Below are 24,975 nucleotides of genomic sequence, written 5' to 3'. Positions count from 1 at the left end.
CCCAGGAACCGGCTTGGTTAGGGACCAGCTCTGTTCCCTTGATCAAGTCACTTGAGGACACTTGGTTACTCATCCGCAAAGTGGGTACTCTCTTTTTCACAGGCTCGTTGTGTCAGAATCGAAGGGGGCCTTTCCTGGGCTGCTCTCTCTGCTGGGTCTTTCCCCCGAGAACCGTGTGGCCGTCCTCCTAGCACCTTCCTGACTGGACTCACCGGAACCGCTGTACTTCACACCAGAACCCGCCCGGCCGTGCTCATTCTCCTCCTCTTAGGCTGCTCTTCTTTTCCTTCCATAAAACTAGCTCATTTATGTAGCCCTCAGCACCTTCTAATAATTATTTCTGTGTTTTGTGGTTGCTTCCTACCTGAACACAAGCAGGTTTGTATTTGCGTTGCTCCGTAGTGTCTCAGGCAGCAAGACTAACACCTGACGTGTGCAATAAATGCTGAGCAATAGTGAATAAGGTGAAGGCCAGTTCTGCTGAGTCCCACACGGTCCCTGCAAAGAACAGTCTCTCTGAATGCATTCTTTAAAATGTTCACAATTCAGTTTTTCCGTAGTAAGAGATGCTTCACCAATGCACATGTGTCTTTGGAAGCTCTTAGTAAGTGATGTGTCTGGGTTCCTACAGCTGTACTTACAGTTGACAATTGTTATATTTATGGAAGGGGCCAGGTTAGGTCATTATTTTTAAATAATGAAACCTATCATTTCATAAGTCCTTATTGAGATCAAAATGTGTATGCATTTCTAGAATTATATTGGCATTTCATAATTGTAGACCAGGCTGTGTTATGTTGTTTTCACATAATGAAATCTGTAATTAATAGCCTTAACGTTTTTACTGAAATTAAAAATGAATATTTATCTTTTTTTTTTTTATTTTCCCACTGTACAGCAAGGGGGTCAGGTTATCCTTATATGTATACATTACAATTACATTTTTCCCCCACCCTTTCTTCTGTTGCAACATGAGTATCTAGACAAAGTTCTCAATGCTATTCAGCAGGATCTCCTTGTAAATCTATTCTAGGTTGTGTCTGATAAGCCCAAGCTCCCGATCCCTCCCACTCCCTCCCCCTCCCATCAGGCAGCCACAAGTCTCTTCTCCAAGTCCATGATTTTCTTTTCTGAGGAGATGTTCATTTGTGCTGGATATTAGATTCCAGTTATAAGTGACATCATATGGTATTTGTCTTTGTCTTTCTGGCTCATTTCACTCAGTATGAGAGTCTCTAGTTCCATCCATGTTGCTGCAAATGGCATTATGTCATTCTTTTTTAAGGCTGAGTAGTATTCCATTGTGTATATATACCACCTCTTCCGAATCCAATCATCTGTCGATGGACATTTAGGTTGTTTCCATGTCCTGGCTATTGTGAATAGGGCTGCAATGAACATGCGGGTGCATGTGTCTCTTTTAAGTAGAGTTTTGTCCGGATAGATGCCCAAGAGTGGGATTGCGGGGTCATATGGAAGTTCTATGTATAGATTTCTAAGGTATCTCCACAGTGTTCTCCATAGTGGCTGTACCAGTTTACATTCCCACCAGCAGTGCAGGAGGGTTCCCTTTTCGCCACAGCTCCTCCAGCACTTGTTATTTGTGGATTTATTAATGATGGCCATTCTGACTGGTGTGAGGTGGTATCTCATGGGAGTTTTGATTTGCATTTCTCTTATAATCAGCGATGTTGAGCATTTTTTCATGTGTTTGTTGGCCATCTGTATATCTTCTTTGGAGAAATGTCTATTCAGGTCTTTTGCCCATTTTTCCATTGATTGATTGGCTTTTTTGCTGTTGGGTTGTATAAGTTGTTTATATATTCTAGAGATTAAGCCCTTGTCAGTTGCATCATTTGAAACTGTTTTCTCCCATTCTGTAAGTTGTCTTTTTGTTTTCTTTTTGGTTTCCTTTGCTGTTCAAAAGCTTTTCAGTTTGATGAGGTCCCATGGGTTTATTTTTGCTCTAATTTCTATTGCTTTGGGAGACTGACCTGAGAAAATATTCAAAAAATGAGTATTTACCTTAATAGTTATATAAACAAAGCTATAATTTGTTCATTTACTGAATATTTTAACTTGTCTTTTTTGGCTTTGTGTTATCACTTAAATACACCTCAAGTATAGTAATACTTGAGGTGTATTTAATTTATATTTATTAATATAAATTATATTATAAATTATATTTATTAATATAAATTATATTATATTTATTAATAACTTAAATTGTTTTGGAGTTCCTGTCGTGGCTCAGTGATTAGCGAACCCAACTAGGAACCATGAGGATGAGGGTTTGATCCCTGGCCTCGCTTAGTGGGTTAATGATCTGTTGTGGCCCTGAGCTGTGGTGTAGGTCACAGACATGGCTCGGAGCTGGTGGTGTTGTGGTGTAGGCTGGCAGCTACAGCTCCGATTGGACCCCTAGCCTGGGAACCTCCATATGCCATGGGTGTGGCCCTAGAAAAGACAAAAATAAATAAATTTTTGTCTTTGCATTTTTAAACACATTATTTCTTTCAAAGCTTCACAAGACTTTTGAGAGAGACAAGTGCTGTATCACTATGCTGACTTTAGGGGTGAAAAAATTGAATTTCAAAGAAAATAAATGATTTACCCAAGGTCACAAAACCAGGCATAAAACTTCTGATTCCTAAAATCTCATCTCTTCTGCTAATCTATGTAGCTTTATCCAAGAACCAGCGTAAATGTACTCCTCTCGTATAAGTGTGAGGAAGGAATAGCGCTCTTTCTCATTGCTCTAGATGAGAATAGAAAAATCAGAATGATTTTGCCGTTAACCTCATGAATCATAAGAATAGATAGATGAGTAGGACTATGTATACACACATACATTTAAATATAATACATACCTAAAGATTTGTTTCATATACATATGGAAAAGGGAGCATAGAGGGAAATTATTCTCAATAGAGGTGCTCAGGAACAACATATATGCACATCTGAGTTACCCTCCTTCCCAGTGGCATAAAGAGGGGGACGCCCATGTGGCAGACAGTTAAGGAATTTACAAGGGGAGCAGTCTGTCTTTGAGTAGAATGACCACAGTATTGATCACAGGTCAGTGGTAGCTTTGCACATGCATTTTAGTTTTGTAATGAGAGTTCATTTGGGTTTATTTCCAATACTTTAAACATGTAAAGTGTTGATTTTTCTATAAGGCTAAGTAGAATTTGATGAATAGACTCTTTAATACATGTTACAGATACTGGGGGGGGGGCTTTTTTGGAGGAGCAGCATCAAAAAGTTTATTGACCATTACACGGAAGAGTTAGCTTAAAAATTAACTCAAGGGAGTTCCCATCATGGCGCAGTGGAAACGAACCTGACTAGGAACCATGAGGTTATGGGTTCGATCCCTGGCCTTGCTCAGTGGGTTAAGGATCCGGTGTTGCCATGAGCTGTGGTGTAGGTCGCAGACGTGGCTCGGATCCTGGTTGCTGTGGCTCTGGCGTAGGCTGGTGACTACAGCTCCGATTCAACCCCTAGCCTGGGAACCTCCATATGCCGCGGGAGCGGCCCTGAAAAGACAAAAGCCAAAAAAAAAAAAAAAAAAAAAAAAAAAAAAAAAGAAAAAAAAATTAAGCCTTTCAGGAAGAACTCAGAAGGTGTCCATAATGCAAACATCAGTCAGGCCATTTTCCGCTCTCCGGACGGATGGGTTCTGACCAGCTGACCGTCCCCGCCTCCAGGAGCTCCGTGTAGGGTTCTCCGAGGCGCCGTGGGAAGAAAGAGGATGGCTGTTCTCTGACCTTCTCTGCTCCTGTTCCAGATTTCTGCCAGGGAAGCACTCGTTCTCTGGGAGCCAGCAGCTCCCTTGCTTCTCGGAAATGCAGGTGTCGTGACTGTTGGGATGTCAGCCTCGGAGCTGGGCTCCCGGCAGGGTGCTTGGGGCTGGCAGAAAAATACCCAGTGACCACAACTGCTCTTCCAGGCTGTTTCACACCCCTTTCTCCAGAGGCTGGGGGGCCGTTAGTCCTTATTTTCGGGGGAAGCCTAAGCCCCTTTCCTCTGGCCTTTTGTGTCACAAGTCGTTCTGGGGTTTACTGCCTGAAGTCTGTTTCAAAGTCGCCAGTGTAAAGCACACTGGCTTCCCTGTCACGTACGCCGCGTTTATTAACAACAGCGCGGCTGTTACATCGACCCCGTGAACGCCCTGCCCCTACCATTGAAGTGCTGCCGTGTCCCGTTTGTAAATCAGGTTAGCTATACTGGAAATCTTTTTCTTCCTACGATTTAAAATAAGTGAAGGCATTCTCCTGTGGCGCAGGGGGTCAAGGGTCCCGCACTGTCCCTTCAGCTGCTCGCTGCGGCCTGGGTTCAGTCCCTGGCCCAGGAACTGCCACGGGCAGACCATCATCATCATCACAGTAATAATAGTAATAAGTGGACACATCCCTGTTGTAATAGATTTCTGAAAAGAACGCTGATTTTATTGGTGCTTGCTTCGTGAAGGTAGAGCTAAAGCCTGCAGCCGTCTTAAGTCCTTGGCGCAGATTTGTGATTGATGGGTTGCATTCATTCTTCTTTGGACGAAAAGGGAAATGTTTGCTGCATTGAATACCGTGTGCTTTAAAGTCGCTACCAGGGAGACATGCGAGTACATCGCCTCAGTAAACTTGTGAGTGGCTCTGCCCATTGGCTTACGCACTCGGCACATGATCCACCACAGGCAGTGGGCTAGGCACTGCCCATTGGCACATGATCTACAACAGGCAGCGGGCTAGGCACTGCCCGTTGGCACATGATCCACAACAGGCAGCGGGCTAGGCACTGGCGACTTAAGTAGAAAAGACAGTCCTGGAGTTCCTGTTGTGGATCCACCGTTGTCTCTGAGGATGTGGGTTCGATCCCTGGCCTCGCTCAGTGGGTTATGGCTTCAGTAGTTGCCACACACAGCTGCAGCTTCGTTTCAACCCCTAGCCTGGGGAACTTCCATGTGCCTCAGGTACAGCTGTAAAAAGAAAAGCAAGACAGTCCCTGCTCTAAGAAATCAGCAGTGCAGTGGGAGAATCTCTTGTGTCCTCCCGTGGGAACAGATGAATAGGTCAGGAGTTGAGTCTTCAAGTCACTCAGGCCAGTAACTGTCTTTGTGTCAAATTTTACTATTAAGAATACAGAACACTAAGGTGACTAGTTGTGTTATCTCTCACACACACACACACACACACACACACACCATCTAAACCCTGCAGCATGGGTAACTTTTGCTTTATCAGGCCAAGAATGTGGTCGGAGCCCGGAGTGCCCGGTAATTGAAAGAGCCAGAGTCACTGGGATTGCTAAAGCTGAGGTCAGGATTGTGTGTGTGACACCGGAGTGCCCAAAAGGACAAGGCACCTCAGCGAGGGGAGACAGCGTCAAGCCAGGTGTCTGAGAGCCTCCGTGGGTAGAAGGAGCGTGAACTTTGCCATCAGACAGCTGTGTTTAAATGCACGTTCAGGTTTGGTGCAACCACACGTCCTGAGTCAGAATCAGGTGCACACGAATTTAGAATCGTGTGTCTAGGGACGCAAAAGAATGAAGGGTTGACTTTCTAACAAGAATGTTTAGTGTGTGGTCGTGAAGGAGTTGGAATTAGCACTGAATCTTGAAGAGGCTGGGTTTTGATATGTAGGAGAAAGGTAGAATGGAGCAGAACCTTCATTTAGGGAAATAACTTGGTAAGGACCCAGAGGCAATAATGAATATATCTGAGAAAATGAGTGCAGCGTATGGCCAAGACCCCGTCTTTGCAGAGCCTGGCAAAGAAGAGACGCTCAATAAAGATGTGAGTTTTTGAGGGCTGAGGACCAACAGGGTTATGGGCTGGATTAAGGCCAACTTTGAAGAGTCTTGAATCTGAACTTAGGAAGTTTCTTCTAGATTTTGTAAATCAGGTTTTTAATGAGGACGGTCAAACGATGAAAGCTCTAGTTAGGAAGATTAATCAGGTTTCCATTATATCTGGGGTTGGGAGAGGCTGAACTAATATATTCTTCTCATTTTCTTGGTGTCACCTTCTGAAAACTTTTACTACACCCTCCTGGGGTCAGTTCTCTACTCCATTTATCTCGTCTATGGAAGTATATTAACACATAGTGAAGATGGCATCAAACAAGGTGATATGTAAAGTCTCTCATAATATACAAGCCAGTGGATAGTAGGTGCTCAGAACTGGTGGCCATTTACCTGCAGAAACTTCATCATGTTTATCTGTAGAAACCCAACTTTTTTCTGTATGCTTCAGATAGAGATTTTTTAAAAATCTGACTTGATTGATCTATATGTATTTACATTTAAAATTTTTTTCACATTCCTGAGGTAGTGGATTTTAGTTTTAACATTCAAAACTTTCTGGAGAGAATGAAAAAGTGATAGACTTCTTATTTTTGGTTCCTTTTCTTTCGGCTCTGTGAATTCCGTTAGAGAAAAATGAAGAGCTAAGCTATGTGCTTGTTTCAGAATAGTTTTGTTGATTAGTTCTCATCTATAGATGCACTCATAAAACTGAGAGTATTTTGAAAATTGTTTCATGAATTTAAGTCACAACTTTAGAAAATCCTAAGAGCGCCACATAATCAGATTAAACTTGAGCTGTTTGCCTAACTGCCTACATCACATTGCCCACGTCTTGAGCTTCTTAATGTACCTAATCTAATGCCTTAACCCCTAAAAATGTACGAGAACACGGGTCTTCCACATGCTCTTAGCCGCTGGGTTATCATTACTTCAATTACTAAAACCCTCTGTGTAGAAGATTTTTGGATTTGTGTGAGGAAAGAACACATACACAGAGAGCTTTTATGATGATGATGATTTTTTATGGACACACAGCTTATCTTTTTTTTTTTTTTTTTTTTACGGCCACCCCTGTGGCATATGGAAGTTGCTGGGCCAGGTATTGAATCTGAGCCACAGCTTGGACCTACACCGAAGCGGTGGCAACCCTGGATTCATGAACCCACTGCACCGGGCGGAGAATTGAATTGAACCTGTGCCTCTGTGGCAACCCAAGCCACTGCAGTCGGCTTCTTAGCCCACTGTGCCACAGCAGGAACTCCTCACACTGCTGCTTTTCCTGTTTGTTTGTTTTTTTTTCTTTTTTCTTTTTCTTGTCAGTTTAGAAGTAGCGGAAATTGATTAGAAAGTTAAGTGTATGCGTGACACCAAAATGGGCGGGTAATGTGAGCCTGACTTCACGATCTGTGAGAGGACAGCGTTAAAAGAGGCTAAGATCACGTGGGCAAAGACGACAGACACGGTGGACGTATCGAGGGTGCCGAATAGACCCGCCCGGCTGGTGTGAAGTTGTTGCTGATGCCTGGTGTGGGCCAGGCCCGAGAGGGCTTTGAACCGAACAAAATGAAGTCTTCGGGTTTCTGGTCCAAAGTCCACCGCCTTCCCCATGATCGAGTAGACACCAAACTTGATGATCAGCGTCTTCTCCACGTTGGCCCCAAGTTTTCTGGTCCTTGCATGGTCAAACCAGGACTATCATGGCACAGTGGAAATGAGCAAAAAGGCAGTAACATACCCTACAATATGGAAAACCGTCTCGGGCTTCACCTTTCCCCTGTATTTCTGTTCTTAGGACGTGCAGAAAAAGCCCCTTCTCAAGGCTCATTAACTCGCTGACCTCAGTGGGCGTGGTGTGGGTCTTAGTCCACCCTTGTCGTATTGTTCTGGGGCTGCTCTTGGGCTTCGGTCACACGGTTTAGTTGTTGAGCAGGTCTGCTTTCCTGAGTGATCATTGACTCACAGGGGTCTCCCATACTCTTCATCCTACTCAATGAATGCGCCCCGAGTGGGATTGGCCATTTAATCACCTGCTCTGTCCTTTTAGGCTGGCTCTGTCAAGGGTGTGACAGTAGGCCCCAGAACTGGGATTTCAAAGTGCAGGTCTCTTAAGTGTCTACTTAGCATGCACCCATCAGAGATGCTTTTAAACAGGAAGTCATCTGCTCTTCACTGTGAAGTTAGGAGTACTTTTCTCGTTTTATAGATAACAAGGCTGTTAGGGATAATCATTTTATAGATAACAAGGCTGTTAATAGTTTGCCCAAAGGTTTTGCTGCTGCTTAGAGTCAGAGCAGCAGAGTTTTTGCTGCTACTTTAGAACCCTTGTAAAACTCCCATTCTTGGCAAGGAATCACACTGAATGCTGTGCTACTACCTCTTTTAACCATGACCCACACACCCCAGACACAGGATTGGCTAAGAATAGTCACCGCCTGGAGTTCCCGTCGTGGCACAGCGGGAACAAATGTGACTAGGAACCATGAGGTTGCAGGTTCGATCCCTGGCCTTGCTCAGTAGGTTAAGGATCTGGTGTTGCCGTGAGCTGCGGTGTAGGTCACAGATGCAGCTCAGATCTCACGTGGCTGTGGTTTGGGCTGGCAGCTGTAGCTCCAATTCGACCTCTAGCCTGGGAACCTCCGTGTGCCATGGGTACAGCCATAAATACACACACACACAAGAATAGTTACCACCTGAATAAGTGGCGAGAAGATGCAGCGTTCCTCTAAAGGGTGGTGGTTTATCATTTACCAGCTCTGTGAAGTTAGCCAAGCTGGTCACTTCTCGAAGCCTCACTTTCCTGATCTGTCAAGGGAGGTGAAAATACCTATCTTATACAGTAGCTGAGAGAATTAAGTGAAACAATAGTATGTAATATGCCCCGTAAATACAACAGCTGATACCTAATCAACACATTCTCACTATTCTCATTTATTATTACAGTTATCATCGGTAGTTTCTGTAATGAAATCAGTGACATCGGGGTAATTCTGAAGTTAGCAATTCCTTGACATTATTTTAAAATTTAAAAAATGCAAAAACACGCTTCAGGACACCTGTAGGTAACTAATGAGGAAGAGTGTATGCTTTTCTTTGTGAACCAATCAGTAAGTAAAGGAAGAAGAGAGCCATCAACTTGTAGGCAGTTCTCTTCCGGTGGAAATAGACTGAGTGAAGCCATCTGATCACAGAGCGGCCTGTTTGTCCCCACCTGCTTCTAGGCTGCGGTCAGATCTCTGTAAAGTGGCCAAACTGAAGAGTCTGAGAAATGTAAGTCGGGCAGTGGTTCCTCAGGGCAGCCCCACCAAGGGAGGCCTACATGTGCCAGGACAAGGACCTGTTTTAATCTGTTAGGGAGTTAAAATGCTGCATCCAGATCTCGAGCAAAACCAAATCCCCGAGGAGGAAGAGACACCCTGTGTGCAAAGTAACTTACACATTGTTAGGAAGAAACCCGAAGTCCCCATTTGGTTAATGGAAGAGAAATCTATGTGTCTGTACATTTCCCCCCAGTAAAAAGTCCAGGTTAGGTCCTTTTGGGGCGGTGGTCCTGGGGCGGGGCGGAGGGGGGGGGCTACTTTTTAACTAGGCTCAGGCAAAAGGGATTGGTTCTGTCAGTGGAAATACGGCTTTCAGAGTGAGAGGTGGTGGTTGTACCACATCCTGAAAATGTTCACTTCTGAAGGCTCTATTTTAAAAAGGGGGGGGAGGGGGTCCCATTGTGGCACAGCGGAAACGAATCCGACTAGGAACCATGAGGTTGAGGGTTCGATCCCTGGCCTCGCTCAGTGGGTTAAGGATCCGGCGTTGCCATGAGCTGTGGTGTAGGTCGCAGACATGTCTTGGATCCTGTGTTGCTGTGGCTGTGGTGTAGGCCGGTGGCTACAGCTCTGATTAGACCCCTAGCCTGGGAACCTCCATATGCTGCAGGTGTGGCCCTAAAAAAAAAAAAAAGGACAAAAAGACCAAAAAAAAAAAAAAAAAAAAGATGTTGAGAGAGTTCCCATTGTGGTGAAGCAGAAATGAATCCGACTAGTACCCATGCGGATGTGGGTTGGATCCCTGGCCTCACTCAGTGGGTCGAGGAATCTGGTGAGCTGTGGTGTGGGTCCCTGACGCGGCTCGGATCTGGCGTTGCTGTGGCCGTGGGGTAGGCCAGCAGCTGCAGCTCCAGCTATTCGACCCCCTAGCCTGGGAACCTCCGTATGCCTTGGATGCTGCCCTAAAAAGACAAAAAAAAAAAAGATGTTGACAAACTGGAATAAATTCAGAAGCGAATGTTCAGGAAGGTTAGAGTGCCTGCTGTTTGCATGAACCTGTGACTGGTACTTAGTATACTGGGCTAATGCTTTCGGAAGGAGGAAGAAAGGAAGCCCAGAGGCCAGAGCGCCGAGGAAGGGAAGGGGGCGTGGGAGTAGGGGACTTTACTGAGGCTCTTTAGGAAACGGGAAGGCCTGGTGTGAAATGTCATCAAATATCCGAAGGGGTGTCATGCGAAAGAAAGATGGTACTAGGTGTCTGTGATCCTGTTACCGAGGCCAGGCTCCCACTGCCTGTCGCAGGACAGGCCAGTGAATTGAGGTGGCGGGGCACGAAGAGCGGCTTTACTGGGAAAGCCAGCAGAGGGGAGGGAGAAGGTGGTGCTAGTTTCTTTTACAGAACAGAGAGGGAGAGGTGAGGAGGTAAAGTAAAAAGGCCCCTAAGTTGTCCCAGAGATTTCCCGGTTCTGGGGGGGATCTCTGTAAGGTTCTTCTTCCCTGCAGGCCAGGTGCAGGTGGGCCTGGTCGGGCTGTTTCCCCTGAGCTTAAACAAAGGTATTTCAGCTTAATGCTCAAGCATGGGAGGTAGGGCTGCCGGAGATGGGCTGTTATGTCTACTTTGAGCTGTAGGCATCAGCCCTTTAGTGATTAACTGGTGGCAAACACCATAGGATACAAAGGTTAAAGTAAAAGAAACATTCAGCATGGAGTCAGATTTGTTAGGAAAGAACTAGGATTGATAGGTAACCATTGAATGGAGAAATATTTTTTTTTTTTTTAGCCCCAAATAAGAGTTTCCTAAAAATGAAAAATCTTTCAAAATAGGCCACGCTACCTTGCCAAGTAGTGAGAAGTCTTTCTCTAGATTCTTGCCAGTAGGATAGGTGAATTTCTATCAGAATTACTGTAGAAAGCAATTATTTTCACCTTTGGGTAGAAAGTTCAATTAGATGTCTCCGATTCTCTGATTTTTATGAGAGCCAGTAAACTCCTTGAGTCATCTGAGACTTAAAAATCATTTGTGTGTTTCCTTTCTGTATTTCTATCCTTAGCAAAAAGGCTGGGCCATGCAGCGCTAATTCTTAGGCCTTTATGGTACTGTGTGATAGGAAAGCAATCCTTACAAAGAAACATGTTAATTTTTAATATGTTATTTTTCCTGAAAGATAGAAGGGTAAGCTTAAGAAATGAAGAAATTGCATCAAAACTTTTCAGTTATTATCTTACCTAATGATATTACATCTCTGTGTAAGGAAAGGTAGTTACTTTTTAGAAAGACACTCTGTTAGATATATAACATTAACAGTCCGTGTAGCTGTGTTAATGTCTATATGAAGAAATCAGGCTACAGTTTATAAGTTGGCAATAAATCCTGTTATTTCCTCAAGTTCCCATGTGTTGGATACATACAAAGCTAGAGACTCTTTTGTATGAGTTAAGAGTGTAGCCAAAGACACAATTTCATTTTCATTAATCCAGTGATCATACTGGACATACTGCAAAGGTATATTTATTTTATTGATGGTAAAATGTAATTGGACATCTTTAGCATAGATAGCAATGTTCCATGACTACTTACTTGTCTTATAAAGTCTGTTTCTAGGAGTTCCTGCCATGGCTCAGGGGTTAACGAATCTGACTAGGAACCATGAGGTTGCAGGTTCAATCCCTGGCCTTGCTCAGTGGGTTAAGGATCCGGCGTTGCTGTGAGCTGTGGTGTAGGTCACAGATGGCTCAGATCCTGCGTGGCTGTGGCTGTGGCTGTGGCTGTGGCGTAGGTTGGCGGCCATGGCTCTGATTAGACCCCTAGCCTGGGAACCTGCGTATGCCGAAGGTGTGGCCCTAGAAAAGACAAAAAGACGAAATAAATAAAGTCTGTTTGTAGGTAAATGACATTCAGCAGCAGCTAATTTTGTCCATAAGAAGGGAGGTTCCCCCCCCCGTATTATGTAAATGAGGTTCAAGGCCATAGTACTTGTTGGTGCCAAAGTCAAGACGAGAACCTGAGTCTCTTAATCTCCCCCCTACACACACACACACCTCCCTCTTAAATCCAGTGCTTTCTGCCTCATTATAATGATCACCGACTTTATAGTGAAGCAGTAATCGTTACTAAGTGGGTGGATGTGTGGGCATTTCTTTTAAAGAGATTTCCGTGGATTGGGAAAGCCTGTTTGGTTAAACAGGCTCCTTAATTGATGTGTATATAACCTTGAGTCCATCCTACTTCTGACATCCTGCTAAGTGCACGCAGGTTATCCTTATGGATTTGACCTGAATATGTTTTATTCTAAAATATTTTATCCTCAACTAAAATAACTTGCTGTCATGGAGTTAAGTAGCATTCTTTGTGAACATATTAAGTGACTTCTCTCTTAGGAAATTCTAGAGATTGAAGAAATAGCAGCTAGAACGAACAACTAAGTGAAAAGTAGACTACTTGCTTTAGTTTTTCAAAAGGAAGAGTTAGAGAAAGTGGGAGAGCGGTGAGCGTGTGTGTGAATTACAAGGTTTTCCTTGCTGATTGTTTACCAGCTGCGTCGTGGCACTTGGCTTGGTGAACTTGAGTTCTCTATTAATGAGACTGTGGACATGAGGAAAATACTGATAAAGAGCTTCCGTTTCCCCACGATGTTTAGTTCGCCTCGTGAAACCAAGGAGGCTCTCTGTTTGAGAACTGGCTTCTTGGTGGCTGTCGCAGAGATCTGTACCGGAACTCCGAACCCAAGTCCAGGATTAATGGACGGAGTTGGCTGGTCCCTCCTGTTACAGCCGAGGAGGCTCCCAGAGGCGTTCCTACCCCCGCTGCCCAGCTGCAGCCCGGGGTCGCTGACGTTTTGGCCCAGCTTGTCGCCGGCCACGGCGCTCATTCCCATTTTCAGCCCTTGGTCTCTTTAAAACTCTGCTCACTAGTTGGCCAGGCTTACTTTCAAACAAACAACACTCACAGTCTGACATCTCCTCCTTTAACTTTTCTCATTGTCTAAATCCAGCACACATTTTCACACCGTTGCACAGGGAACTTTTTGTCTCTGTGTCTCCAGAGACTGAGTTGGGCCACAGTTTGAGAAACAGCTAGAACCACTGATCAGGTGAGCTGACGAGTGAAGAGGCAGTGGTCTCATAACTGTTATGCGCCTTCCTGAAAACAGGGTCGCATCCAGTACCTTCTCAACTAAAACTCTGGAATGTTTCTCACCCACCCCTCCCACTGCCCAGAATCACTGCCCATTCATGGCACTGAATCTAGCCTTCCTCTTTTAGAGACTAGGAGGAAAAACACTGTAATACAAACCTTTTAGAGCTGCATCAGCTCAAGTGTTATCATCCTTATAATGATTCAGTCCTAAAAGGCAGTATTTAAAAAGGAAAATAAAAAACTTTTGAGTACTGAAAGGCTCAAACTAGCATGTGCAAAGACCTCTGCCAAGAAAATGTTTTTAAAATCACAAGATCATGCATATAATAAATAGTGTATGTTTTATTTTATAGAAGTCAACTAGTTTTTTTTTCATTGTGCAGATTTTTTTTCTTATTTTTTAATTTTATTGGAGTATAGTTGACCTACAGGGTTGTGTTAGTTTCAGGTGTACAGCAAAGTGACTCCCTCATACATATAAACATACCCAATCTTTTTTTCCGTATAGGTTATTACAAACTATTGAGCAGATTTTCAGAGGTCAACTAGTTTCTAACATAGACAAAGGAATAGATAGATGGATGCACACACTTTTAAAAGAAAATTTAGTAATATTCTCTTAAATTATTTATTGACTTAAAAAACTTGTGCTTTAATACTATTTTAACTTTTATGATTCAATTATGATTGTTTCAAATAGGCATTTGCTTTTTTTTTTTTAAGGACCATACTCTCAGCATATGGAGGTTCCCAAGCTAGGGATCAAATGGGAGCTACAGCTGCCGGCCTACACCACAGCCACAGCAGCGCCAGCTCCGAGCCACATCTGCAACCTACACCATGGCTCACGGCAATGCCGGATCCTTAACCCACTGAGCAAGGGCAGGGATCGAATCTGCAATCCTGGCCTAGTCAGATTGGTTTCTACTGCACCACAATGGGAACTCTGGCATTTGCTTTAAAACGTTCCTTCTATCCTCTTAAAAGTTACACTGCAGATAAGCACTCAAAAGACCTTGCTTGCATGAAGTTAAACTCAAAAATTGTTGAATGCAAATGACTGAAGTACCCTAATTTACCAAACAGAAATTTCCAGGGTTCACCTGGGAAGCTGCAGATCAGAGTTTCCCTGGTCCTTCCCGCTGCCCGTTCACCTCCAGATGACACCTTCAGACATTGGCACTACATGAAGTAATAAGTTAACTTAGATACCGTGTCAATTTACTATGTTTTATGTTTATTTCCAGTAGTAACTTCAAAGTTCGCATAGGAGAGATGGGGAAGCCGGGGGTGGGGGGGAGGGCCGGAAGCATCTGTTTTTCAGCACTTTACAGAAAGTCGGAAAAACACACTGCAAAATGCTTTCTAGTCTCCAGTGAGTCAAAGGATTTATCAGTAAGATTAAGGAGAGTCCTGTTTCATAAAAGAGCTTCTCTAGCAGGATTCAAACAATAACCCGGCGAGGAGATTGTGTGATTGCACTGCTAATAAAAAATGGGGTCGGGGGCTTGGTCTTTACATCATTTTATTTAACACAGCACTTTGGCAAATAGGATTCTAATAAATCATTTTGTCTTCTGTCTCTTATCATCTGTTAACCGGCTAATACTGGTCACGGCTCCCTTCTCTCCACGCCCGCCCATGCAGTTGTCTGTCTGTATCCACCAGCTCCGTGTTTTGGGAGACCGTGTTGGGCTGATGACTGGATGTTGATTAATGTTGATTAATTAAGGCGATTTCCCAGAAGACACTCAGAATAACACGCGATGCCTAAAATTTGTGAAACTCTAACCGTCGTAAAGGTCAGCTGGGCGTCAAGAGAGGCCTTTTTTTTTTCACACGCAGCTCCGGCGACGTTTTGCCTTTGGCTGATTTGTTTTCTTTTTTCAATGTAATTTTTCTTCTCTATTAGAGGATAGTGGATGTACAGTGTGGGATACAGCAGAGTGATTCACTTACACCTATGCATACATCCATTCTTTTCCAGATTCTTTTCCCATGTAGGTTATTACAGAATGTTGAGTTCCCTGTGCTCTACCGTAGGTCCTGTGGGCTGTTTATTTGACACGTAGTCGTGTGGATATGTTAATTCAGACTCCGAAGTTATCCCTCCCTCCTCTCCCTTTGGTAACCATACATTCTTTTTCAAGGTCTATTTTGTAAGTTCATTTGTATCATTGTTTTAAGATTGCATGTATAAATGACAGCATGTGGAGTTCCCGTCGTGGCGCAGTGGTTAACGAATCCGACTAGGAACCATGAGGTTGCGGGTTCGGTCCCTGCCCTTGCTCAGTGGGTTAACTATCCGGCGTTGCCGTGAGCTGTGGTGTAGGTTGCAGACTTGCGGCTTGGATCCTGCTGCTGTGGCTCTGGCGTAGGCCGGTGGCTACAGCTCCGATTCGACCCCTAGCCTGGGAACCTCCATATGCCGCGGGAGCGGCCCAAGAAATAGCAGCAACAACAACAACAAAAAAAGACATAAATGACAGCATGTGATATTTGTCTTTTTCTGTCTGACTTCACTTAGGATAATATCTAGGTCCATCCATGTTGCTGCAAATGGCATTATTTCATTCTTTTTGTCGCTGAGCAATATTCCATTGTAGCTGTGTACCACATCTTTTGTATTCTTTCCTCTGTCAGTGGACATTTAGGTTGCTTCCATGCCTTGGCTATTGTAAATGATGCTGCAGTGCACATGAGAGTGCGTGTATCTTTTCGAATTATGGTTTTCTCTAGATGTTGATTTATTTTCCTCTTAGAGCCTGCTGCTGCTGTTCAGTTTGATTAGACATTATCTGGATTAAAATGTTAAGGAAAAGGTATGATTTTCCTTCGTTTCTTAGGAAAGACTTTAAGCAGTGACACGTGGATCACTGTCTCTATGGTAACATATACTGTGGTCCAAAAAGGATGTGCTAAGGCTCTCGTGCAGCAGGGTAAAATTCTGGATTGCTCAGTTATTCCCAATATCGGTTGGTTTTTTTAGCTTGAAAGAAGTAAAATATAAAACAAGTCTATCCATAAGATTCACGGATGGTCTCAGTATTAGCAGTAAAAGAACACATCTTTTGACTTAACCATAAATGTACTGAAATACCGTAGATATTTTTAGAACATATAGATTAGAATATGTACATATATGTGTATAAATAGGTAGAATAGATAAATAGCTTAAAAGTTAGAAACAAAATCTGGCCCACGTCTTTTCCGGGAGACCGTCACAAGCTTTCCGCTGTTTTCACATCTGAAAGGATGGCTCTTGTACATGCAGAGCAGCCAACCTGCTTCCCCTCTGGTCCGTACTTGATAACCAGAGCACACACAGAACCTCCTTTCATCGCGGCTGTTAATTGTGAAAGAGCTTGATTCTTCTCCATGTCCCCGAAGCCAGAAGCTGGCCCGGTTCCAAGGTGTCCCGAATACAGCTGGCTGGCTTTGGGTTCAGTCTCCAGGGAGTTTAGAATTCACTCACAGCTTCCTGTGGAAAGAGCCGTTGTAACCGTCATGGCAGATACCTTGCGTTGCAGCCCTAGCAGCTTTTTGGCTCCTCACATATCCTATAGTATTGAATCACTGAGTGGCTCTATTTTCTAATTGTGAAACTGATGCTCTTTGGTTTTTTGTATAGCAGATTTCATTTTAGTCTCTTGAAATTAAGGCAAGCTATTTAATATTTTTTAGTGAGGCCCGGGTATTATAAAAGAAAAAAATGTGTTTGGATTTTTTTTTTCCATATTCTTGGAGAGAAGGCAGAATGGGAGAAAAAACGAGTCTAATTTTATTCATTATAGAGAATTTGTATTTGTTTAGTGCAGTTCAGTTTCCTCAAACCTCATGAATCGCTGCATAACTATGAGTTAATTCACAAGTGGTTTAAGCTTTATGGATATATTTTTAAAGTGTGTAAAATCTATTTTCGAGGCTTAACAAATCTCATATATTTATCTCATTTCTTTGTTAACCAGGGACTGTCACCGTTTTCTGGAGAGAGGCTGTCTCTGAGCCGCAGCTGGAGCTCGTTTGTGTATATACATGTACGTTTCCCAGCTCTTTCCCCAGCTCCTCCCACACCCCTGCACTTCCTCTGCGCTCCACAGACAAAAGCCAGGCAGGGTTCTCAGTTCTCCCGTAATTGTTCCTAAGTCTGGTCAGTTATGTCATCACACCTGTGGGGACTAGGCCTCTGTTGCTCGGCTCCCCGTCTGCCAGGTCAGGCAGGAGCCCCCGTACCCTCCTCACCACTGTATCTGTGGGGTGCTGACGGTCCGCCAAGGACTGCTGCTTGGCAGAGGTCACTGGTGCTCATATCTGGTATCCGGGCTCTGCTGGGTACCGTTGCTGATGCAGAGGGCCCTGCAGGTACCAGTTCATGCCGGGTTTCGTGGAAAAGTTGAGAAGAAGGCCCGTCTCTTCTGTGTTGGAGAGGAGATCCCCTGCCACCCAGGAGCGTATGTGATTTAAGTACGTCCTGTTCTTGTCTTATCTCGGCATCCTCTCGCCTTGGGTCCCACGGGGAACTGAGCCATGAAGTATCCCAAGTAACAGATAGCAGACTCCTCACGTCCAAAGCTTTGTTACAGAGATGACCTTGTTTGTATTTGACTCTTGCTCCCCCGGTGCACCTCCTGGGAGTGGGATGCCTCCCAAGATACGTTGCTTATGAGACGTGCAAACTCTTACCCCACCAGTTTGTGGAGAAGTCTGAGCCAAGGGGTGAGCCAGCAGCACCACCTCACAAGGTCTACCTACAGCAGGTGGCTAAATGCGTATACACCCTAGAGCATTCTAGAAAACCATGTAAGTTACATGGCAGGCAGACCTTGAATTAACTGCACTTCACAGATCCTCCATTTGTACATGTGAGAGGTTTGTAGCAAACCCGTATCAATAGGTCTGTCTGTGCCATTTTTCCAACAGTGTTTGCTCACTTCATGTCTCTGTGTCACATGTTGACAATTCTCAGAATATTTCAAACTTTTCATTATTATTGTGGTGTCTGTGATCAGCGATTTTGTTGTTACCGCTAGGACTCGATGAAGGCTCAGAAGATGGTTAGTGTTTTGCATCATGTATTTTATAGTTAAGGTGTTATTTAAGAGTCCTACTCGTTGGTTTCCACTGAGTCGTAGGTCTCTTTACAATTTTGGAATTATCCTCTGCTTTAAAATACAGTGATGTTCGGAGTTCCCACTGTGGCTCAGTGGGTTAAGGGTCCGGCATTGTCTCTGTGGTGGCACTGTGGAGGTGGGGGTTCAATTCCCAGCCCAGCACAGTGGGTTAAGGATCTGGCATTGCTGCATCTGTGGTGTAGGTGATAATTGTGCTTCGGATTCGACTCTTGGCCCAAGAACTTCCATATGCCACCCGTGTGGCAAAAAACCCCCCAAAAAAAAAAACTCTCTAATCTCCAACACTCTTTATTTGCCGTGTATGTATTCACACGTGATGATGCTGATAACCCTCTGAACCTGTCAAAGAAGAGAGTTGACAAAGGAAAAAGCGATCAAAAGTGGACTCCTGAAGTTTGCAGGCCCCATTCTTGGTATGATGTTGGCAAACTCATTCATTTATGTAATAAATACATTCCGCAGATACTTCGCGCGCCTAGTGTGCCAGGCACAGAGGATCTGGACCAGTATGGGGGAGGGAGAGAGGTCAGGGACACCAGCAAGCACTGAGGAGTCATCCAGGCTGAAGGAACACTTGCATTTGGGGCGGGCTGGCTGGATAAGCTGGGAGCTTGGGATAATTCGTACGCCTGGAGCAGAGAGCGGACACCAGCATCTGGACGGAGAGGAGGCTTAGAAAGTAGGGTAGAGGTCATCGAATTGCAGTCCAGTCGGCGAAAGAACTTAGTAACAATTATTTGATTTTTTTTTCAAAAAAATTTTTTTCCAATTTTATGGCAAACAATGCAAATTCTTCCTGCAGCACTCAGTTGGATGTCCAGGCATTGGGGTTGAAATGCAGGTGTCTGTGTCTGGGCTGTCTTAGTGCAGTCTGCTGACACGGTCGACTTGCCTTCCCCTGAGCTCCATACTGTTAATTTTGCACTGAATTAAAATATGGCTCAGTTGCACCACTGGAAATGATAAAAATAATGAAGTTGTCATTGGGTTTGCTTTGGGGCTTTGATTTTTGTGTAATTTTAGCCTACTAGGAAAAAAAGTCCTGTTTTTACTTTTAACAAAGTGATCATCTGATCAGTCTTCTGAGGACTGACTGCAGCAGCCCATGGAAGGAAGCCTTAGGTGGCTTTGTTTTGATCGAAGAAAAGTCCTTCTCTTAGTGTAGGGATAGGTCACTCTTCACCCAGACACCTTCCTGCGGTGAGTGTTAGCAGATGAAGCAGAGAGGAAGGGAGGAACTGAAGGGTTGAAGGACCCTGTTGTGCCCGCCTCTGAAGGCGTCTCTCAAAGACCTGTAGAGAAATATTAGAGTGAACAGCTGCTGATCTTTTGATGATAGGTGAATTATGGTAGCTTAGAGTATGTAATATAAGATTCAAGACTCAACCAAACACTGCCAGTTACTGTTGAGAGTCTGGCTGATTACTGTTTTTTCCAGCTTTATTGAGATATAATTGACACAACGTTGTGTGAGTTGAAGGTGTGTAACGTGATAATTTGACGCACTTGCATATTGCAGAACGGTTATCACCATAGCATTAGCTAGCTGACACCTCCATCTCGTCGTGTCATTGCCATTTCTTTTTTGTGCTGAGAACACTTAAGATCTACTCTCTGCAACTTTCAGGTATGTAATACAGTATTGTTGACTATATTCCCAGTGCTGTGTGTTAGATTCTCGGAATTTACTAATCTTATAACTGCAGGTCGGCACCCTTTGATCAGTATCTCCCAACTTGCCCACCTCTAGGCCCCTGGTGACTACACTCTACTCTTTGTTCTGTGATTTGGCTTTTTTAGATGCAGCATATTTGTCTTTCTCCCCCTGACTTCACATAGCTTAACATCCATCCTCAGGCTTTATCTGTGTTGCTGTAATGGCAAGATTTCCTTCTTTCTCGTGGCTTATATTCCATTGTGTGTGTGTGTGTGTGTGTGTGTGTATCTATCTTTATCCATCTGTTGACAAATGCTTAGATTGTTTCCATATATTGGCTGATGTAGATACTGTCACAGTGAACAAGGAGAGCAGGTATCTCTGAGATGTTGTTTTCATTTCCTTTGAGTGTATATCCAGAAGTGTGGTTCCAGGATCATAAGGAAGTTCTGTTTTTAATTTTTTGAGGCACCTTCTTACTGTTTTCCGTAGTTGCTGCACCCGTTCACCTTCCCGCCATCAGTGCACATACATTGAGAAATGCATCTCAGTACAGTAAGGGCCATATATGGTAAACCACACAGCCAGCATCATTCCCAGTGGTTAAAGGCTGAAAGCTTTTTCTCTAGGATCACAAACAAGACAAGAATGCTCACTCTCTTTACTCTCACTGAATGCAGGACTGGAAGTCCTAGCCAGAGAAGTAAGGCAGGAAAAATAAAATCATCCAAAGAGAAAAGGAAGAAGTCTCTGTTTTCAGCTGGTCTGATCTTCACAGAGAAAATCCTAAAGACTCTACCAAAACATATGAAAAATAAAAATAATCCCATTCATTGTAGCATCAAAAACAATAAAACACTTAATAAATTTAGTCAAAGGGATGAAAAATCTGTACACTGAAAACCACAAGACTTTTATAAAATAAACTGAAGACACAAATAAAGATACCCAATGTTCATGGATAATCGCTAAACTGTCCACACTTCCTAAAGTCAATTATAGATCCAATGCAATCTATCAAAATTCCAGGGACATTTTACACAGAAAAAAAATACTCTAAAATTTGTATGGAATGGCAAAAGATCCATAATGGCCAAAGCAAGCCCAAGAAAGAAAATGAAAACCATAGGCATCACATGTCCCGATTTCAAACAGAAATACAGCAACAAAGTTATAGTGATCAAAACAGTATTATACCAGCACAAAAACAGACACATAGACCACTGGAACAGAACTGAAAGTCCAGAAACAAACCTTCGCATATACGGCCAACCAACATCTGACCAAGGAGTCAAGAATACTCGATGGGGAAAAGATGGTCTCTTCAATAAATAGTGTTGGGAAACTGAATAACCTCAGGCAGAAGAATGAAATTGGACCCCTTTCTTACACAAATCACAAAAATTAACTCCAAATTAATCCAGATTAAAGACTTAAATACAGGGCCTGAAATGACCAAACTCCTGAAAGAAAATACAGAGGAAAAAAAAAACTCCTTGACATTGGTCTTAGGCAATGATTTTTTTTTGGACATGACACCAAAAGCACAAGCAGGAAAAGCAAAAATAAGTAGGACTACATTAAACTAAAGAAACAGTCAATGACAACAAAAAAGAGGCAACTTACAGAAAGAAAACATTTGCAAATCGTACATCTGGTGAGGGGCTAAAATCCAAACTATACAAAGAACTCCTACAACTCAACAGCAAAAAGAAAACAACCTGATTAAAAGGTGGGCAGAGGAACTGAATAAACACTTTTCTGAAGCAGACATACACATGGCCAATAGGTACATAGAAACACAATCAACGTCACTAAGCAGAGAAGTGCAAAACTGTAATGAGCCATCACCTCACACCTGTTAAAACGGCTGTTGTCAAAAAGACGAGTTAAAAGTGTTGGTGAGGATAGAAAGAAGGGACAGCCCTGTGCACTCTAGTGTAGAGAAAGGCAGCTGTTTTCTGATTGCTGATTTTTCTATTCTGCAGCTTTACCAAACTCACTGATTAGCTGTAGAGTTTTTTGGTAGAGTCCTTAGGATTTTCTCTGTGAAGATCAGACCAGCTGAAAACAGAGACTTCTTCCTTTTCTCTTTGGGTGATTTTATTTTTCCTGCCTTACTTCTCTGGCTAGGACTTCCAGTCCTGCATTCAGTGAGAGTAAAGAGAGTGAGCATTCTTGTCTCGTTTGTGATCTTAGAGAAAAAGCTTTCAGCCTTTAACCACTGGGAATGATGCTGGCTGTGTGGTTTACCATATATGGCCTTTATTGTATTGAGATGCATTTCTTCAATACTCAATTTGTTGAATGTCTTTATTATGACAGGATGTTGTATTTTGTCAAATGCTTTTTCTGCATCTTTTGAGATAGTTGTATGGTTTTTATCACTCATTGTATTGATGTGGTTTATCACATTTATTGATTGGCAAATGTTAAATCATCCTTGCATTTCAGGAATAAATCCCTCTTAGTCATAGTATATGATTCTTTTTATGTGCTGTCAAATTCAATTTTTCTAATATCTTTCTGAGAATTTTTTTTTTTTTTTTTTTTTTTTTTTGTCTTTTAAGGGCTGTGGCAGATGGAGGTTCCCAGGCTAGGGGTTGAATTGGGGCTGCAGCTGCTGGGCAATGCCACAGCAATTCGGGATCCAAGCTGCATCTGCAACCTACACCACAGCTCACGGCAGTGCCAGATCCTTAACCCACTGAGCAAGGCCAGGGACTGAACCTGCATCCTCATGGATGCTCGTTAACCACTGAGCCATGATGGGAACGCCTATTGAGAATTTTTGCATCCGTATTCATCAGGGATATTGGTCTGTGATAGTCTCTTCAGATTTCTCTTTCTTTATGGTTCAGTCAGTCTTGGTAGGATGTATACTTCTAGGAACACATCCCTTTCTTTCAGGTCATTCAGTTTGCTGGTGCGTGAGTGTTCATAGGAATCTCGCACGAACCTTTGTATTTCTGCAATATCATAATGTCTCCTCTTTTATTTCTGGTTGCGTTTGCTTTAGTTGTGAGTTGTCTAGCTAAAGTGCTGTTAATTCGGTTTATCTTTTCAAAAGCCAGCTTTGGGTTGATTATTGTAATCACTAATCTGTGTTAAGACAAAATAATACATATTTGAAATTGAAGTTACTTGTCGTGCGTTCGGTTCACCTTTCAGAGAGAGGCTCGTTTTTAGTCATTTTGTGTCATGATACCTGTTTTGTCTCTTCCATCAGATGAATGGGAACTGACCATCCTATTAAAAGGTGTGATTTTGTTGTTGTTGTTTAGACTTAGGAAGGAAATTGTACAGTTTTCCTCCCCCCTCATCCCATTGACCGCATTTCCTTTAGTTGTTAATTGTAATACTTTACTTACACACTTACCATATTAGTGACCTCTTACTAAAGCACTGCCAGACAAACACTGGGTGGAGGGTCCCCCCATCTCTCATTCCTCTTGCTGTTCTCCTTTCCTCCCCAGAGGTGATCCTTCTCACCGTTTGCGCGCCCTTTTGCAATACTTTCCCGATACCCGTGTATTTTGTACATGTACATGCACAGGAAAACAGATTCGTTAAACTATCAAACTAAAAAATTTAAAAATTTATTAAACTGTTTATTTAAACCAAATCTGATCATGTGAAGCCTATACTTTTCATTAGATGAATTCAAGCCGTGATTTTTTTTCTTTATGAAAAGGCTTTCTTGAAGGCTTTTTTTTTTTTTTCTTTTACCCAATGTCAAGCTGTCATAACAAAATACCATAGACTGGGTGACTGAAACAGTAGGAATTTATTTTCTCACCATCCTGTCACCTGGGTTCTGGGGAAGGCGCTCTTCCTGACAAGCAGCCTTCTTGTGTCTTCTCATGGCTGGGAGACGGAAAGAGCCCATGCCCTGGGGGCACTAAGCCTGCCACTCACCCTTCACGATGTCATCAAAATGTAAGTATCTCCCAAAGTCCTCATCAACGGATGACATCACATCAGGGGTAAAGGCTTCAACATAAGGACATGAGAGACACAAATACTCAGCTTGTAACACCAAAATATGCCACTTCTTTCAATTAGTCATTTGAATAAAGGTGCCAAGTTGTTTAAATTACTAAACCTAAAGAGAAAATAGGTATTTAGGAATTTGGGTAATCTTAAGAATCAGAGCACAAAGGTTGTGCCGAAACGAAGAAGGTAAATGAAATAGTAAACTTTTTTCCCTTTTGAATTTAAGTTTTTAAACAAAAAGTTGTGTAAGTATCGGTTGGGTAAGGCTTGAATTTGACAGCAGTTAATATGAGAAGTACCTGATGGTGTTTGTCAGCAGTGACTAACTCCGGTGATGTGTGAATGCAGTCTTCTGAGAATAGAAACAGAATGTCCTGCACTGGGAGTTTGGGGTTAGTAGATGCAAACCGTTACACTTAGGATGGATAAGCTGTGAGGTCCTACTGTATAGCACAGGGAACTGTATCCGGTCTCTTGAGATAGAATATGATGGAAGATAATATGAGAAAAAGAATGTATCTATATATGTAAGACTGGGTCCCTTTGCTGTACAGCAGAAATTGGCATAACATTGTACACCAACTGTACTTTAAGGAAAAAAAGAAAAGAGGAGTTCCCGTTGTGGCTTAGCACATTGGATACCCAGCAAGTATCCAGGAGGATACGGGTTTGATCTCTGGCCCCACTCAGTGGGTCAAGGATCTGGTGTTGCCGTGAGCTGTGGTGTAGGTTGCAGACATGGCTTGGATCTGGTGTTGCTGTGGCTGGGGCGTAGGCCGGCAGCTGCCGCTCTGATTTGACTTCTAGCCTGGTAACTTCCATATGCTACAGATGTGGCCCTAAAAAAAAAAGAAAAAAAGAAATGTAAGTAAAATAACCAGCATGAGTAATGAACATTAAAAAAGAAAGAAAGAAAGGAAATAAAGAAGTATAATATCTTGATCAAGAGAGGTCACCAGTCCTTCTGCATTCTTCCCTCGGTGGGAATACTTTATT

The 24,975-nt window shown here is 43.1% G+C and overlaps 1 protein-coding gene and 1 long non-coding RNA gene across 2 annotated transcripts in view; one reads left to right on the top strand and one right to left on the bottom strand.

Moving 5' to 3' along the window:
* The window catches only part of ELOVL2 (ELOVL fatty acid elongase 2), a 78,833-nt gene that overhangs the window by 5,158 nt on the left and 48,700 nt on the right, over positions 1-24,975 (top strand). The window contains exon 2 of the mRNA XM_021100179.2: positions 17,163-17,231. Within this exon, the coding sequence (XP_020955838.2) occupies positions 17,163-17,231 (69 nt within the window). The remainder of the gene's footprint in view (positions 1-17,162; positions 17,232-24,975) is intronic.
* Positions 3,475-10,040, bottom strand: LOC146401173 (uncharacterized). The gene is made up of 2 exons (XR_014809583.1): positions 8,453-10,040; positions 3,475-8,393 (listed from the first exon to the last, which is right to left on the bottom strand). It is a non-coding gene; the product is annotated as an uncharacterized LOC146401173 (long non-coding RNA).

The sequence above is a fragment of the Sus scrofa genome, chromosome 7, assembly GCF_054392235.1.
Source record: "Sus scrofa isolate SSC_HxYL_T2T_F1_AM1 chromosome 7, Sscrofa_HxYL_maternal_Yorkshire_Landrace_v2.0, whole genome shotgun sequence".
NCBI lineage: Eukaryota > Metazoa > Chordata > Mammalia > Artiodactyla > Suidae > Sus > Sus scrofa.
The sequence above is the reverse complement of the archived record's forward strand: the minus strand, read 5'-3'. Positions and strand labels throughout refer to the sequence as shown.